The sequence below is a fragment of the Pituophis catenifer genome, unplaced genomic scaffold (genome assembly GCF_029215685.1).
Source record: "Pituophis catenifer annectens isolate HBS135680 unplaced genomic scaffold, rPitCat1.0.hap2 SCAF_1, whole genome shotgun sequence".
In the NCBI taxonomy this organism is placed as follows: domain Eukaryota; kingdom Metazoa; phylum Chordata; class Lepidosauria; order Squamata; family Colubridae; genus Pituophis; species Pituophis catenifer.
In genome coordinates, this window is record NW_027256881.1 from 197,961,754 (window position 1) to 197,977,222 (window position 15,469).

The window sequence follows — 15,469 nt, forward strand, 5'->3', positions numbered from 1 at the left end:
TAAATTCAAGGGAGATGAACAAGAATAGTAAAAGAATCAATAGTCCTTGCTTCAAATTATGCATATTTAGCCCTGAAAACAGAGTGCCACCTATCTGCTTAACATTTCATCATTTAGAAATATCAGAGTAACCCTTCTGACCTCTTTTGCACCCCTGACAAAGTCTATCCACTTGATTTCACCATGATTTGAAAAAACAGCATGGAGGTCTTCTCGACAAGTATGATCTTCCAAGTCACCAAAAAACTTCAGCAGGCATCCCTGTTTCTCTGCCAGATATTTCTTTTGAATACAAAAAGAGGAAAAAATGTGTAAGATACTTATGTCCTAGATGATTTACTGGATTTCAGTAAAAAGACTGCCCTCAGATCCTTCCATAATTTAATCAATAAAGATGTATCCAATAAAAAAAAATATACCCGAGAAACCATCTTGTCCCAGTTACAACTGACCTGTCCCACCGGTCAGGCAGGGAGTGTTATGTTACAGACCCCTTTTGTTAAAGAATGTTGATTGATGGGAGCTAGGAAAAGTGCCTTCTTGGCTGTTGTTCTCATCCTATAGAATATCTTGCCCTCGGAGGTAAAATTGGCTCCCACTATTTCAGCTTTCTGGAAGAACGTGAAAACCCGGCTTTGCCAAATGGCATGGGGATCCAAGAGTGGCACACAACCCTGGGGTTGGCTGATGGCTTGAGGCTGCTCTCATGGTTTTTTAAATTGTCTTTTCAATTTTGCTCTTGTTTTATTTTTTACACCTTTTGAATTCTTTTTTAAACTGCATTTCCTTTAAATGGTTTCATCTATAAACTGCCCGTTTGGATAGTAGATGGGCGGTATCTGAATTTGATACAAGGGTTCCCTAGTAAGTGAGATGAATGCTAGGGACTACTGTCCTACCTACTGGGAAAGTGGCCTGGAGGTGTGTGGAAGCAGATTCTCATAAAGCCGGTTCATTTCTCCAGACATCCCACACCCCAAATCCCATAGAAGATAGTAGGAACAACTTTGGTTTGTTCTACAGTGCTTTTCTGAATATTCCCATTGCCCATAAGTTTGATTCAACATAGCTATTTTTCTCTAGGTGATACGCTTCATCCTTGCTTGATAATGAAAACAAAATATTGTATGCAGAATATCCAATGAAGTAATACTGTATTCATCCCATGAAGATATAGCAATAGCACTTAAACTTATATACCGCTTCACGGTGCTTTTACAGCCCTTTCTGAGCGATTTACAGCATCAGCATATTGCCCCCCAAAATCAGGATCCTCATTTTACCCACCTCAGGAAGATGGAAAGCTGAGTCAACCTTGAGCCACCCGAACTGCCAAATTGCAGGCAGCTGGCAGTCAACAGAAGTAGCCTGCAGTACTGCATTCTAACCACTGCACCATCGCAGCTCATTTAATAGCTTATATGAAATTCCTCTGCCTGAAGGTTTAGTTCTTAACCTTGGATCTCCAACTGTTAATGAGTAGAATCCTGATGACCATTTTTGATAATGATATGAGTTGAAGACCCACAACATTTGAAGACCTAATCTTAGGAACCGTTGCTCTAAAAGACTGGAAAAAATATTTTATATCGTCATCTTATTTTCTAAGATTTTGGCAGTGTGAGAGCAGAACTGGTGGGTTTGTTTAGCATAAGGTATGGCTATTACTCAAAGTTACAATAAGGTACAAATGAAAATGAACATGTTTTGTAGTTTGGTAGTTCTCGGGGAATACAGTTTTCTGCATTAAGTGTCTTTCAAATTTGAAGAAGTAAATGGTTGTCTTCAGCCTTCCCAAGCTGGCATTTTTCAGATAAATTATAGCAAAACGTTCATTAGTGTTTAATGCAACATACTATACAACATGGATAATGTAGCTCAACAGTTTCTGGGTGCTTATTTGGGGAAAACAGTCTTATTCATATACCTACATACATTCTATGAGCCTTTGCAAGCGATTTGGTTGCCTTTGTCAGGACGGCCTTTTCCATAGAATGAGCGAGCCACAAACCATAGGACTGCTTCTAAGGTCCTTCTTTTCATATACTTCATTAGATTCATCCTAAACCCAGTAAAAAGCCTTTATGGGCCTATTTCTAAAAGAAAATAATATCTATCAAGGTTCACATCTATCAAGGAGTTTCACTTTATTGGAAGAATTGCACTGGGTACCTCCTCCGGGGTATATGTTTTAGAATTGAGCCTGGTAAACACGTAACCATTAAAGGCTGTTGATTTGAAGTATCCAGGTGAAGTTTTCCCATTTGCCTTAGTTTCAGGAAATCAGATTGTGGTTAGTCTAAGCAATTTCCTCTTTATTTTACCACTGTAGCCTAAAATGTAGCCACCGAAGCATGGAAAAATGTAGCCACCACCAGAATGGACCATACAGTCAGTGAAATCAAAGGGAATGTACCATTTCAGTTTCTTCAGCATGTTTCTGTTTCTCTTCCTTCTCTCTGTTATAAAAAGAAGGAAAAGTCAGATAACAAAACTCGGGCACAAAAGCCGAGAGTTAATTTCAAAGTTGACATTGTCACTTACAGTTTAGCCTTTGCTTTTGCTTCCAGTTTATTCCTTTTCTTCTCATCATTCTTTTTGGCAAAGTAATCTTCCCTGCGCAGAATATAATCCAGTTAAGCATCTGCATTTGGGATTACTACCGAAAAGTACTAAAGTACTATGAAATCTTCAGGCCATGATTTGAAAACATTAATCAGCATTAATACCTAATCTTAGCTTAGTTGGCAACTAGTGCCAATTGCTATTGACAGTCTGACCTTAACCTGCAAATAAAATAAGAAAGTACTCAATAAATCCCAAAGGTGCTTTTTCAAGAGAAAAGTGGACTTTCTGTTTTTTCTTTGAAGACGTTTCGCTTCTCATCCAAGAAGCTTCTTCAGCTCTTCAGAGAAGCGAAACGTCTTCAAAGAAAAAACAGAAAGTCCACTTTTCTCTTGAAAAAGCACCTTTGGGACAACCATGACCTGGATAACAGAATCTCCATAGACATTTACTCAATAAATCCTTGTTCAGTAAATGATTCTGACCCAGAGTAACTTGTTGATTCAAGACATGCCATGAATCTACTATAAAGATCAAAGATTAAAAAAATAATATCTGAAAGGAAACGGGAGAGATTTTATGACCTCAAATAATTCATAGCCTCTCATTTTAGCTCTTCTCCTTTTACCACAATTCGAGATGAGGAGGTCCAAAAGAAAGAAAGTTTCAGGAAAAAATGGATATCCCCATCCATATCTATTTACATGTCTTCAAAAGATTCTTCAAGAGAAAAGGATCATCAAAAGAAGAAAAGGTGGCCAAACCCATTGTATAAACTGATGGACTTGGTTTACTAGCATACTCTCATGTAATAAAACATTTTTATATTCGTGTAAGCCGCCTTGAATCGCCATGGGTGAGTAGGCACCAATATAAATTTTCTAAAATAAATAAACAGAAAGTGCTGTAACACCATAGAATCAATGTCCCTGGGTCTTCTTCTGACACCAGGAAAAAACTAATTGTGGGAAGAAAAATATGTAAATCCCATGCAGTAATATTGTAAAATAATAAAAATAGCAAGATTTTAAAAACAAGTCTTGAAGACAAAAAGTAGCCGCCCCCCCCACCCCACCCCCCAATCTGAAGGTTTGCATGAAGCTCATGTCAAAATCCAAATGCAGAACTGAAATGATACTTACTTGAAAAGCACAATCAGCTCTGTGTCCTTATATCTTTGGTTTGGCGTCCCAACGAACTCCTTGGCAGATTCAACAGTATCAAATACTGCAAAAATGGATCCCTGGATTAAGTAAAAGTAGAACGGAATCTCATCTTGGAATCCCATACAGCCTTAGGAAATTTAGAGTTAATAGAATTCTGTTCAAAGGTTATTACCTTAAATGTTTTCTGAAGTGTTCTCCTCATCTGAATGTTTTCTACTTTGCCTTTACAATCCAGCCATTCTTTGATATCATCTAAAGTTGCATCTAATGGAAAACCTTTCTGAAAAATAAAAGTTTAAATAATTCTCATATTTAAGTTCAGTATTTTACCGATCTGTGCAGTGCAGAAAAAAAGTTCCATTATTATATGCAAGCAATAAGTGCTTTTAATGTGGTTTGTTCCTCCATAATCAATTACTGAGTTTGTGTGTAAATAATTAACACAGAGCAGAAACCATACAACTTACAGCAAAGGCTTCAGATTTAAATAAAACTCACGGCTTAGAAAAATAAAACTTTCAACAACAATCGTAAATATTGTATACTGAAGATCAAGAGAAGTCTGCTTGACCAAAAACTTATTGTACGTATGTTACTAGAACAGGGGTCCCCAACCCCTGGTCTGTGGACTTGCCAGCAGGCCACGGTATGCCAGAAACCGCTCTGTGCAAATAAACAAAGCCCTATCTGCGGGATGCAGGCAGCAAGGGAAACCACGCCCTCACCGGTCCCCAGAAAAACCTCTCTCCATGAAACTTCTCCCTGGTGCCCCAAAAGTTGAGGGCAGCTGTACTAGAAGATGCACCTTTCTTAAAGATGGGGAAATGGGCTGAAAAACTTTAAGTTAAGCAAACGATGGTGAAAGGGTACTATAGTACCTATGTCAAGAAGTGAAAATGGTTATTTGTAATAACGTACTTCTTACCACTTTCTTAAGAGGGGGATGAGAGTTGGTTATGGTATGAGAAACATAAAAGTTGAATATGGGAGAAATGGGGTGTTTAATAAACATATGTTTTCAAACAGGAAGAGATACCGTCAAAAATGAATGGTGGATGAATGAATGCAGAATGAATACAAAAAAAGTTTCAGCTACTTTGTTCAGCTGGAGAAAATGAAAGAAGATCAAAATCCAACCAAACAAGCAGATGAAATAGGAAGGGGTCACAAGGAAGGGGAAGACTAAGAAAGAATTATTAGAATTGATGAAATCCTCAAAAAAAGCAAGGTGAGTTTTAAAGGACAAAAGTAAATATATAAAGCAGTGTATGAAAGGGAAAGCAGAGATATGTTACAACAACAGAAAGGTATAGAAGAGATACAGTGAAGGGTCAGTAAAAAAATAAATTTAGCGATGTTTCCTTTTCTTATGTTATACCATAAGTCCTCATTCCTTCTCTACTTTACATACTTACCCTGCAAGGAACAGCATGATAGGTAAGTATCTAAATATACACACATCAAACTAAACAATTTGAATCATTTTTCTAATATATAATAAAGAAGCTCAGAAAAATAAGAACTTCTTTTCAGAGCGATTTTAGATTATTATGACTGTGGTAATTATAAACAGAATTCTTGAGAATCTAAGATTAAAACACAATACATTCTTTGCTGAAACATAGGACTGCTTTGTGATATGAAGTAAGTTATCGGGAGTCATGCGAGTTATTGAAAAAGCAAAGGAGTATATTCTATTTATAGGGGACTTCATCATACATCAACTAAATAGAATTTGGAATCCTTTCCACGTTCTTGGGTCCATTAAACAGAAAACCCTGATGGAAAAGGCAGAATCAATCATATCAAACCTGAAATTCACAATATTCCACTTACAATATATATAGATCTGCTTTTAATTGCATTCTTATATTGTTCAGTAACTTCAGGCAACGGTTTGTCTGGAGATCTTCGGATTTTAGTCTTATCTTCACTAACTTCCATAAGTTCGGTCTTCGATTTCTTTAATGCCCCAACTATTACATCAAAGTCTTTTGTAAGGCGATTTAGCCTACAAAACAGAAGATAAAGAAGTTATTTTTATTATATTATTTTTGTTGCCTCAGTCAAGTGTCTTCTGACAGTCACACATCTTCTGACATTTAAATGAAATGTATGCAATCTCTGCAATTAATCCTCTCAATGAGGGTAGGTGGAAAAATGGAATAGTACTACCCTGCCACTCACAACTTTTTCAGCAGTATATTCCAGCAATCTTACAAAAAATTCTTAGCTTCCCAGATGGCAAGGTCCTGAAAGAATAATATTAGCTTTTAACCATTTATCACTCCCTTCAGTGATTTTTAAATGTAAACATTTCTTGGGTTTTTCAAATCACATCTGCATGTGTTTTTCACAATAGCAGTTTGCAGTCTCTGCCAAATTCTGGGAGGAGAGCCAAGCTCCCACAGGAGGATAATATAAGCTCCAGAGCTTGTAACATCAGCCAGCAACCACCTATAGAGCAGAATGTTCCACCAACTTCAAGGTCAGGTCCAGATAAGCACAGGAGGCATTAAGGAAGACACAGACATCAGCTGACCCTACGGAAGATAAGGAAGAACTAGCCCTCCCTATAGAAGAAAACCAGGAAACCACCACATGCAAACCTGAGGCAGTTAAGTCAATGCTTCAGACAGAGACTGCTGCAAATGAATCTCTTAATACTTTGCTACCCTCTAGCTGTCCTGTTGAAAAGCTGACAAGTTCATTTTCCGAGTGCCTAACACTTCCACAAAACAAACAAAAAAAGGCGCTCCAGCCCAAAATTCATCCAAACAGATGAAAGGAATACCAAGCTGATTGATGGGACACCACCTCTCTATAACGCTCCAGATGTTCACCCTATAGGTGGTATTTCCTCACAAATGGACTTTAAAGAGCAGACCAGTGAAAATTATTGCCACCCTTGTCTCACCCTTGATTCTATTCATCTAATGAATGTGCCATCTTGTTATTCTTCCTTACAGATGAACCCCTTTCAAAGCAGCCCTGAACATGTTCAACCTACTGATTCTTATCTCCAGTCTGGACTTACTTGTTCTGCCCATGAAATGTCCCTCACAGGAATTGACCCAGACTCAGGATAGTGACCACTTAACTGGCATCAGGAGGTCTGCTCTCCACCTTCTTCCTAAATCCACAATCTCCTCATCCCAAGTGTTGTTTTGTCTGAGCGCTTATCCAGAAACAACATTCTAAGAGAACCAGCAAACTGACAACTACAGGTAGTCCTCAACTAACAACAGTTCATTTAGTGACCGTTCAAAGTTACATCGCTGCAAAAAGTGACTTAAGACCATTCGTCACACTTATGACCATTGCAGCATCCCCATGGTCATGTGATCAAAATTCAGACACTTGGCAACTGATTCATATTTATTACCTTCGCAGTGTCCTGGGATCATGTGATCCCCTTTTACGACCTTCTGACATGGGGAAGCCAGATTCACTTTACAACCGTGCTACTAACTTAAGAACTGCAATGAATCACTTAATAACTATAGCAAGGAAGGTTGTAAAATGGGGAAAAACTCACTTAACAAATGTCTCACTTAGCAACATAAATTTTGGGCACAATTGTGGTCATAAATTGAAAAAAGTTGAGAACTACCTGTCTATGCTACTAATGATCTGTCATTTCTTAGAACATAGCTGAATGGGCTCCAAAACAAGCAGACCCAGACTTTTTAGGATATCTGTGTCCAAGTCTGATATAATCGTTTGTGCAGGAGACATGGATGCTGGGAGAATTCTCAATCCCTAATTATTTTTCTCTGCTAACTCCGGTACAACCTAACCTCAAAGGGGGCAAACCTGGGGGGAGCAGAACAGGGGGGGGGGGGCTCATTCTGTTTATAGCTTCTAATTTATGTGTCCCTGTTGTAAACCAATCATGAATGTAAATTAAACTAGAATATTTGATAGACAAGAAAAATCCAGTTTAAAGAAATTCATGGATTGACATTTTGTTGCCTCTTTTCCATTACCACCAATTTTCCCAGAATTAAACCATTCATTTTTCCACTAGCAGCCTTCTGCATCATAATTCAAATTCCATAAAGCCACCTATTCCCTCCGTAAGTTTCCATATATAGGCTTACTTTAATATCAAAAGCACAGAAGTAAAAAACTACTTTTATGTGAAGCAATGAAAGTACATACAACTTTCGAGATTTAAACAGTCAAACTTCTGTAGTTATGATTGTAGACATATAAGAAATGTAGACTTTTTTCCATGCCATATAAAAACCCACTGAGTATATCCTTATGTCCTAAAAGATCACACTGTACTGAAGTAGAATAGAACAGAATTCTTAATAAATGTCCTCATTCCATGCAGGGGAAAAAGCTATGCATGTGTATGCAAAAAGAAAAAGTCAGAACAAAAATCTGCTTTAACAAATATTCCCCTCTGTGGCTTTAATTGTTTTTAAGGAGAAAATCCACAGGAGATATATGGCCAGATATTTCAAATTATGCTGCAGAATACACACACACAAATTAAAAACTGCCAATTTTCATTATTATGACAACTAATAAACATGAATCAGTATATAATCAAACATACACAATGAAAAGTGCTATTTTTCACAGAGATTTAAAATCAAATTTAGCCTAGGACACAGATTTACTATAAAATAGGAGCAGCTCTTCTTTTTGTTACAAAACGATGAGCCCACTATTAGTATTACCTATTGAATTTGATTATTGTTTCTAAAGTCACCCAGCCATCATCCGATTTGATCTTCTCTTGAAGAAATTTGTCTCGGGGTAAATTGTGGTCACCAAAGTAGTACTGTGGAAATAAATAAGAATAATACAAACGTCAGAATCCAAAGTATGATACCCTATTGCTTCATTTATTCAGTTCTAGTTCCCTTACCGCAAAAACTTTTATTGCATCTTTTTCCTGTCCCAGTTGGTTGTCACTTACTAAGAACTCATTTAAAGTTATGACAGCACTGAAAAAGGGATACTTATGACTCTTCCGCTAAGGTGCAACTACCACAGGATGAGTTAAGCACTTGACAACTGGCAAGCATTTATGATGATCACCGTGTCATGTGACTGCCATTTATGCCTGTCACTGCCGGCTCCTAATAAGCAAAATCAATGGGGAAGCCAGCAGGAAGTTGCAAGTTGCTATCATATGAGACCACACTTAAGGACCCACAGTGATTCGAGTAAAGACCACCGCCAGAACTGATGTCATATGTAGGTGCAGTCATGTAATGTTTCACTTAACAATCATACCATTTAGTGACGGAGTTGCGGGTCCCAATTGCAGTCAGCAAGTTTAGACTACAGGTACTCTGGGCTAGCTTAAAAATTCATGTTCTTCTTAAAATGTAAACAACGACATGAAGTAGTTATCCTAATGATTGTTTTATATTATAAAGCAGGGGTTCCCAAACTCCGGGCTGCAGCCAATTCAGAAGTGGGCCGTGCACTTGCACAGGCCAGTTCCTTCCTCCCCTCCCCCCCACCCCCGGCCAGGCTGCCAAGCCATTAAGGTTGGGGATCACTGTTATAAAGCACTACTAGAAGACTTAAATATGGTAATAAGTATGAAAATAACAAATTGAGCTATATTATCAATTCCAATTTTTTAAAATGGAAAATTCTGATTTGAGATTGTATCCAACGGTGTGTCACCTCTGATCAATTAGTGCATACATTTACAATTTTACTATATGGTAGCCTTTATAGTAGTTTAGCTGTAGTGTAGATCAATCTGTCCCAGTCTAATGTACTTCAACTATATTCAGCTATATTATATGCCCTATTATCCAAAGCCTTACATTTGTACATTATCTTAATATGCATACCAAAAGTATTCATACCTCAATTTGTTGACAAACCTTCTTTTCCAAATCAGACATATTTTCACTATCTCCGTTTTCAGCCATTTTCACTTCCTGCAATCAAAGCAATAATTAGAAACACTGCACATTCAAACCATTAAGACCCCTCTTTTTTAGTATATCTTTAATCTTTTAGAAAGATATTTTTCACTCTATCTGCATTGCTCAAACCATTGAAGAGATTAAAACGAAACTAAAAATGAGAATAGCCTTGGTATATAAAATTAGACACTGTCACACAAGAATAATCAATTTGCTGACCCAGGAAAGTATGAACCCACTGGTAAAAAATAAATGTGGCACATGACAAATAAATCATTTGTTAATCTGACTTCTAGGGTGGCCTAAATGTCTATAAATATTGCAAATTAGATGTATTAAAAGAAAGAGCCAGAAACCCAATAGGTTTTTAATTTCTTTTTTTCTACTTTTTAGTATTTTAACTGTTGTTGAATTTGCTCATTTATATATTTTTTAATTGACATGTATATATAGTGATAGAGAACCATACAATGGGAACTTTAATATTAAATAATCAATTTAAGATCAAAATCTCTATTCACTTAATAACCAGGTTACCAGTTTATCCACTGCAGTGATTCACTTAATAAGGAAAGTCGTAAAATGGGGCAAAAGTCACTTAACAAATATCTCACTTAACAACAGAAATTTTGTTGGGCTCAATTATGGTTGTAAATTGAGGACTACCTGTACAACAAATACTTTCGAGGTGAATTTTAGTAGGTTTTTTTTCTACTCAACTTTGGATAAAAAAAGTAATTTTATGCTTGTAATATTGACATCCTAAACTGTAACAAATAATTGATATGACATTTAGAATAGAAAAGAGAAAAAATATTTTAAGATATCTAAACAATAGAATATTAATTGTCTTTAATGATAATCTATAAACCTCACTGTATTGAAACAATGCAATGTTATCAAGATTTATAACATAATAAAATGAGAATGGAGAAAGGGAGAAAATAGTATCTAGCAGGTCTGGTACTGGAGCAAACTGATCTCAGGGTCAAACGATTTGTTATGACAGAGGTGGTCCTAATTCTTATCCAGATCTGACTTCTGAATTAGCACAATAGAGCCCAAAATTTAGGTTGCTAAGTGAGAAATGTGTTAAGTGAGTTTGTCCCATTTTACAATTTTTCTCACCACATGCTAAGTGAATCACTGCAGTTGTTAAATTAATAATTGCTACTAATTAGTTACATAGTTAGTAACATAATTGTTAAATGAATCTGGCTTCTCCATTGACTTTGCTTGTTGGAGGGACACTGCAACCGTCATAAGTATGAGTCAGTTGTCTGGGATCCGAATGTAAATCACATAACCACAGCACTACTTCCTCCATGGTTCTCTACTCAACCCCACGGGATAAACTGGGTTGAGAGAAAGCAACTGGCCCCTAATCTCTCAATCAGTTTTCATGGATAGGAGTGGACTTGAGCCACATACATAATCTGAGCCATAACCATCGTACCACAGTAGTTATATGTTGCATGAGATTGTATTATGCAAGCATAATACAATCTTAGATAAAATTGTGTATTAATATACTTGAAGAATTCTAGATTAACCAACAGTTCCAAGGTATCTACTTAAACTCATTATCTACCATGAACTAGTCATCTCACCTTAATATCTTATAATGACCATGTTTGATTGTGTTTGCCATAGAATAAGTTAGGTAAAGATAATCTAACCATAGCTTCAAACTGAGCATTCAGATGCAATGTGAATGTGGAGCAAATAAAATCATTTAAAGTTGAATTTAAGTCACTTAATTCATTGCTACATGGATATATCCATGTTTTCTGGCAGAAGTAAAATGTTTGCCACTGCCAACTTCTGGGATTTTTATAAAACTTCCCAGTCTAGTCTGCAGCTGTGGGATTTCTAGGTGACTTCCATCCAAATACTAACCATGTTTGCACCCTATTTAGCTTTTTGCAAGTCTGTTACATGTCACCATCAAACTGTAACTAGCTGGTAGTTATTGAACTTGCTTGTGAAAACATGCTAAAAGGGAAAATGCTTAGAAGTGGTGCAAATAAAAAAAAAATGGAAGCAGTATTGTTTCCCTTACAAAACTGGATAAACAGAATGTCATATTTTTGTTAAAACTTATACCATCTCTGATCAATATTAATCTAACCAGTACAAAAAGCCGGGTTTTCAGTTTCCCGGAGGACAGCAAAAAGATCACTGGATCTCTTGGACTGATCTCTATGAATTGTTTTTAGATTCATTAAAAACTTTAATTTACCAAATGCTGTTCAAATTAGAATGAATTTAGTAGCTTTAGTATTCGAAGCAGTTTAGAATTCAACTAATATACTAAAAAGCTTGGATCGTAATTTATTTGCTTTCTCTAATCATGTTATGAATACAGTACCATAATACATCCTCTATTGTTTTTTGAATATCCAATCATACCATTCCATTTCAAATCCCACCTTGCAAGCTTTATAAATTTAAAACTAGAAGCTGATAAAAAAGGAGTTTTATTCCCAATTAAGCAGCAAATTTGTTCTTTTTTTCCTTCCAAAAGACTGTTTTCCGCAGTCAAATAATTCAGCTAGAATCAAGGGGATATTGATTTTTCCATGAAAAATACAGAAGCTTATTATTCCATTCTCCCAAGTCCCTTGAGCAAAACTCAAGTGTCTGATCAAATGGTTTTGGCCAGAAAAACCAAATGAAGACTTGTTCCGCCCAAGCGACTTAACACTGAATGGACAGCCCTCAAAATGAAAGAAGCAGGCCCAGCATTGTGTACATTGTACAATGTACAATTTACACATGACACTCAGCAATTTATTCATATTTTTATGGACTGTCACAATCCTAAAGGACTCTTGGTAGTTCACAAGTATAATCTGTTTAGTTTTCATGTCACCTGTATAAACCAGGCATCATGGCTTGTAAACTATGCCCTGAGTGTATTATATAAACTCCCTTATTCAATAAACTATGACTCTGCATGAGATGGGAAGCCAACTCATTCCAGCATAACTTGTAATCATATATATTTATTATCCTCTTTTAACAATAAAGTTTGGACAGCAAAGTTGGGTTCAGACTTTCCTTATTTATAAGAGTCATTTAGTAACTTTCTAAAAATAAGTCCATCGTTGTTTATAAAACAGTTGTTAAATTACATTGTTTAATATTCAAGAATGTAGGAAGACACAGAATAGAGAAACAGAATGCCAAACATATCCACATTAACAGAATGTCAGTTTGGCATCTGTTGAGTTATGTTTCTACAAATTTAAAATACTACATTATTAATTCAAATCTTTGCTTTCGTCAGTCCAGTATAGAATTTAAAACTACAACCGTTTCAGTAATAATGAAACCTATGAGATATTAAAAAATACTGAAAAACTAGGATTACTCAATTTAATTTTATATCACTATACATGTTCTTTTGAACTATATATCAACATCAGAGCTTTGATCCTCACAGAGGAAGTAACCTGGATCTTGATTAAACCATTTAAAGCTCTGGATCCTCCATATGAATAGCATCCTTCTTTTCCATAGGGTGGAATATTTAATATCCCTATATTGTTTAATTAGATTTATAACTTGTCTTTCAATCAGGAACTCAACATGGCATAAACCGTTTTTCCTCTTCTCATTTTTCCCCATCAATTACTCTTTAAGGAGTGAGGTAGGAGAATATGACATGACAAAATCACCAATACGTTTCCATGGCTAAAGGTGCACTTCAAACTGAATTTCCCCACTCCTAGCCCAATAACTTGCTAGTATCAACTTAAGTCTACTCAGAGGATCTCCTCATGATGAGTCCTGTCCGAGAGTTGTTGTCCTACAAAGAATTTACATGCAGATAGATATTCATGTACAGATTTTTTTTCATATTTTTTATTGAATTAAATCTGCTGATATTATACTATTCTTTTCATTATTGTGTGGCCTTATCATTGTTTTAATGATATATGAAAACATATACAGAAATCAGCTATCCAACTTATGTTTTGAAGCAAATTACTAATTATTTCCAATGTAAGTTGGATCTACAGAAGCAGCAGATGGCAGAGAAAATTCTACAGATGACACACCCAACTTTTAATAAAGTTTCAAAAAACTCTTCACTGTTACAATAATCCTGCATACCGAACAGAAAAAGTCTGGAAATTTTTCCCCCTAGCTTATTGTCCCTCCAATGTACAATTACAGCTCCCAGAATTCCCCTACCAGTTAGCTCCAAAGATTATTTATTTCAAGGTTCCACGTTTGGTACCCACCAGTTACCCTAAGAAAAACTATTTAACAGAACGATTGTTTAGAATCATTGTTACAGAAAGTCTGTTACTAACTCCTGTTCATTTTGTCATAAACCCTCTACACTTAATACCACTGCCATTTTATTCCAAACTGAAAAAGGGGAGAAAAGTCAGCACTTCGAGAAGCTAGGACTCTACTATTCTCTTACAACTATGTGCAAGAGCCTTGGTGGCGCAGCAGACTAAAGTGCTGTTAAATAGCACCAGCTGCCTGCAATTACTGCAAGTTCAATTCTCACCAGGCTCAAGGTTGACTCAGCCTTCCATCCTTTTGAGGTAAAATGAGGACCCGGTTTGTGGGGGCAATAAGCTGACTTTGTATAAAAAAAAAAGAACACCTCTTGGGGGGGAAGGGGGGGCAAAAGCCCTACTAAGCAGGTATATTACAAAAGTATGAAGGCTATTGCTTAACGCATTGTAAGCCGTCCTGAGTCTCCGGAGAAGGGCGGCATATAAATCGAACCAATAAATAAATAAATTTCAAGTAAGGGATTTATCTCCCCCTTACACTCTCCATGTGTGACATAGCACTACATTCTCACAGTTCAAACCAGGTGGATCTCTTTCTCTCCCGAATACACGACAGTTCCAAGAGTTTAAACGGAAGTAAATGTTGTCCTTATTCCTCCCTTTCTCCTACTCGGAGAGAAATACTCCCAAATAACACGGGAACACGGGTCCAAACAATCCCGTTGCCTCCTGCAATTTGCAAGCGATAAAGAACCCGAAACAACCTCGGGATTCTACCGCCTCCTTCGGCTTCTCCGTTATTAGCGCAGCTCGATCACCCAGCGAGCCTGAAGACCAGGCGTCATTTGTGGACCCCCAGAAGCCAACACACCCCAAAGTGATTTATTCATTATTTATTTGAATTTATTAGCCGGCCAACTCCAATGGACTTCCCTGTCCAGTATCTCTTCCCCCCCACTCCTACTCCCTCCGCCCGCTGCGTGTACACTACAGGCCCCGACCAAGGCAAAGAGAGAACCGGCGAACCCATCCGAATACAGAACGTGGGAACGCGGTGGAGCCTTAGGAAAGTCCCCGTTTTGCAACAAACACCCCCCCCCAATTCCGCGAGACTTTCCGCCAAACCCGACAGACGGCGTGTCCCTTCCCACGACGGTATCTCAACTCACGTGGACCTTATAGGACTGTATCGTTAATGATACATTCCCACCGCGAGGATGGGGAGAACCACCGTCTACCGCCTATGGGGAAACCCTCCCAAGCCGTTCCCCTCCCTCCGCGTTAACACCAAGAGCCACGGCCCCGACGCACGTGGGAACCGATCAACTCCGCAGCCTCGAAAGATAAAAGAGGTGTATGCATCGCGAAAACGGAGCGGGCGGGAAAACGGTGTAACAATTGCAGCGTGGGGGCAGCCAAACCGAACCTGTTTTAAGAAGGAGCGATTGCTGCCTCCACACGCTTCTTGGAGCGGCAGGCCTGGGCGGCGGTTAAGGCTCCTACCTTTAAACGCCGATCTTTCCTCGCCGGCCAGCCCAGCAGCCAGTGCGGCAGTAACCACACCTCC

At 37.6% G+C, this 15,469-nt stretch overlaps 1 protein-coding gene across 3 annotated transcripts in view; it reads right to left on the bottom strand.

The window, feature by feature from the left end:
* SSB (small RNA binding exonuclease protection factor La) overlaps window positions 1–15,469 on the bottom strand; it is a 21,025-nt gene extending 5,556 nt beyond the window's left edge. Inside the window, exons 1-9 of one of the 3 annotated variants that reach the window (XM_070937425.1) lie at window positions 15,406–15,469; window positions 9,578–9,652; window positions 8,426–8,529; window positions 5,568–5,742; window positions 3,904–4,011; window positions 3,708–3,808; window positions 2,545–2,616; window positions 2,417–2,459; window positions 142–282 (exon numbers count right to left, since the gene is read on the bottom strand). In XM_070937425.1, coding sequence (XP_070793526.1) covers window positions 142–282; window positions 2,417–2,459; window positions 2,545–2,616; window positions 3,708–3,808; window positions 3,904–4,011; window positions 5,568–5,742; window positions 8,426–8,529; window positions 9,578–9,643 — 810 coding nt within the window. In that variant the 5' untranslated portion in view covers window positions 9,644–9,652; window positions 15,406–15,469. The other 2 variants (XM_070937506.1, XM_070937341.1) reach the window with 2 other exon arrangements.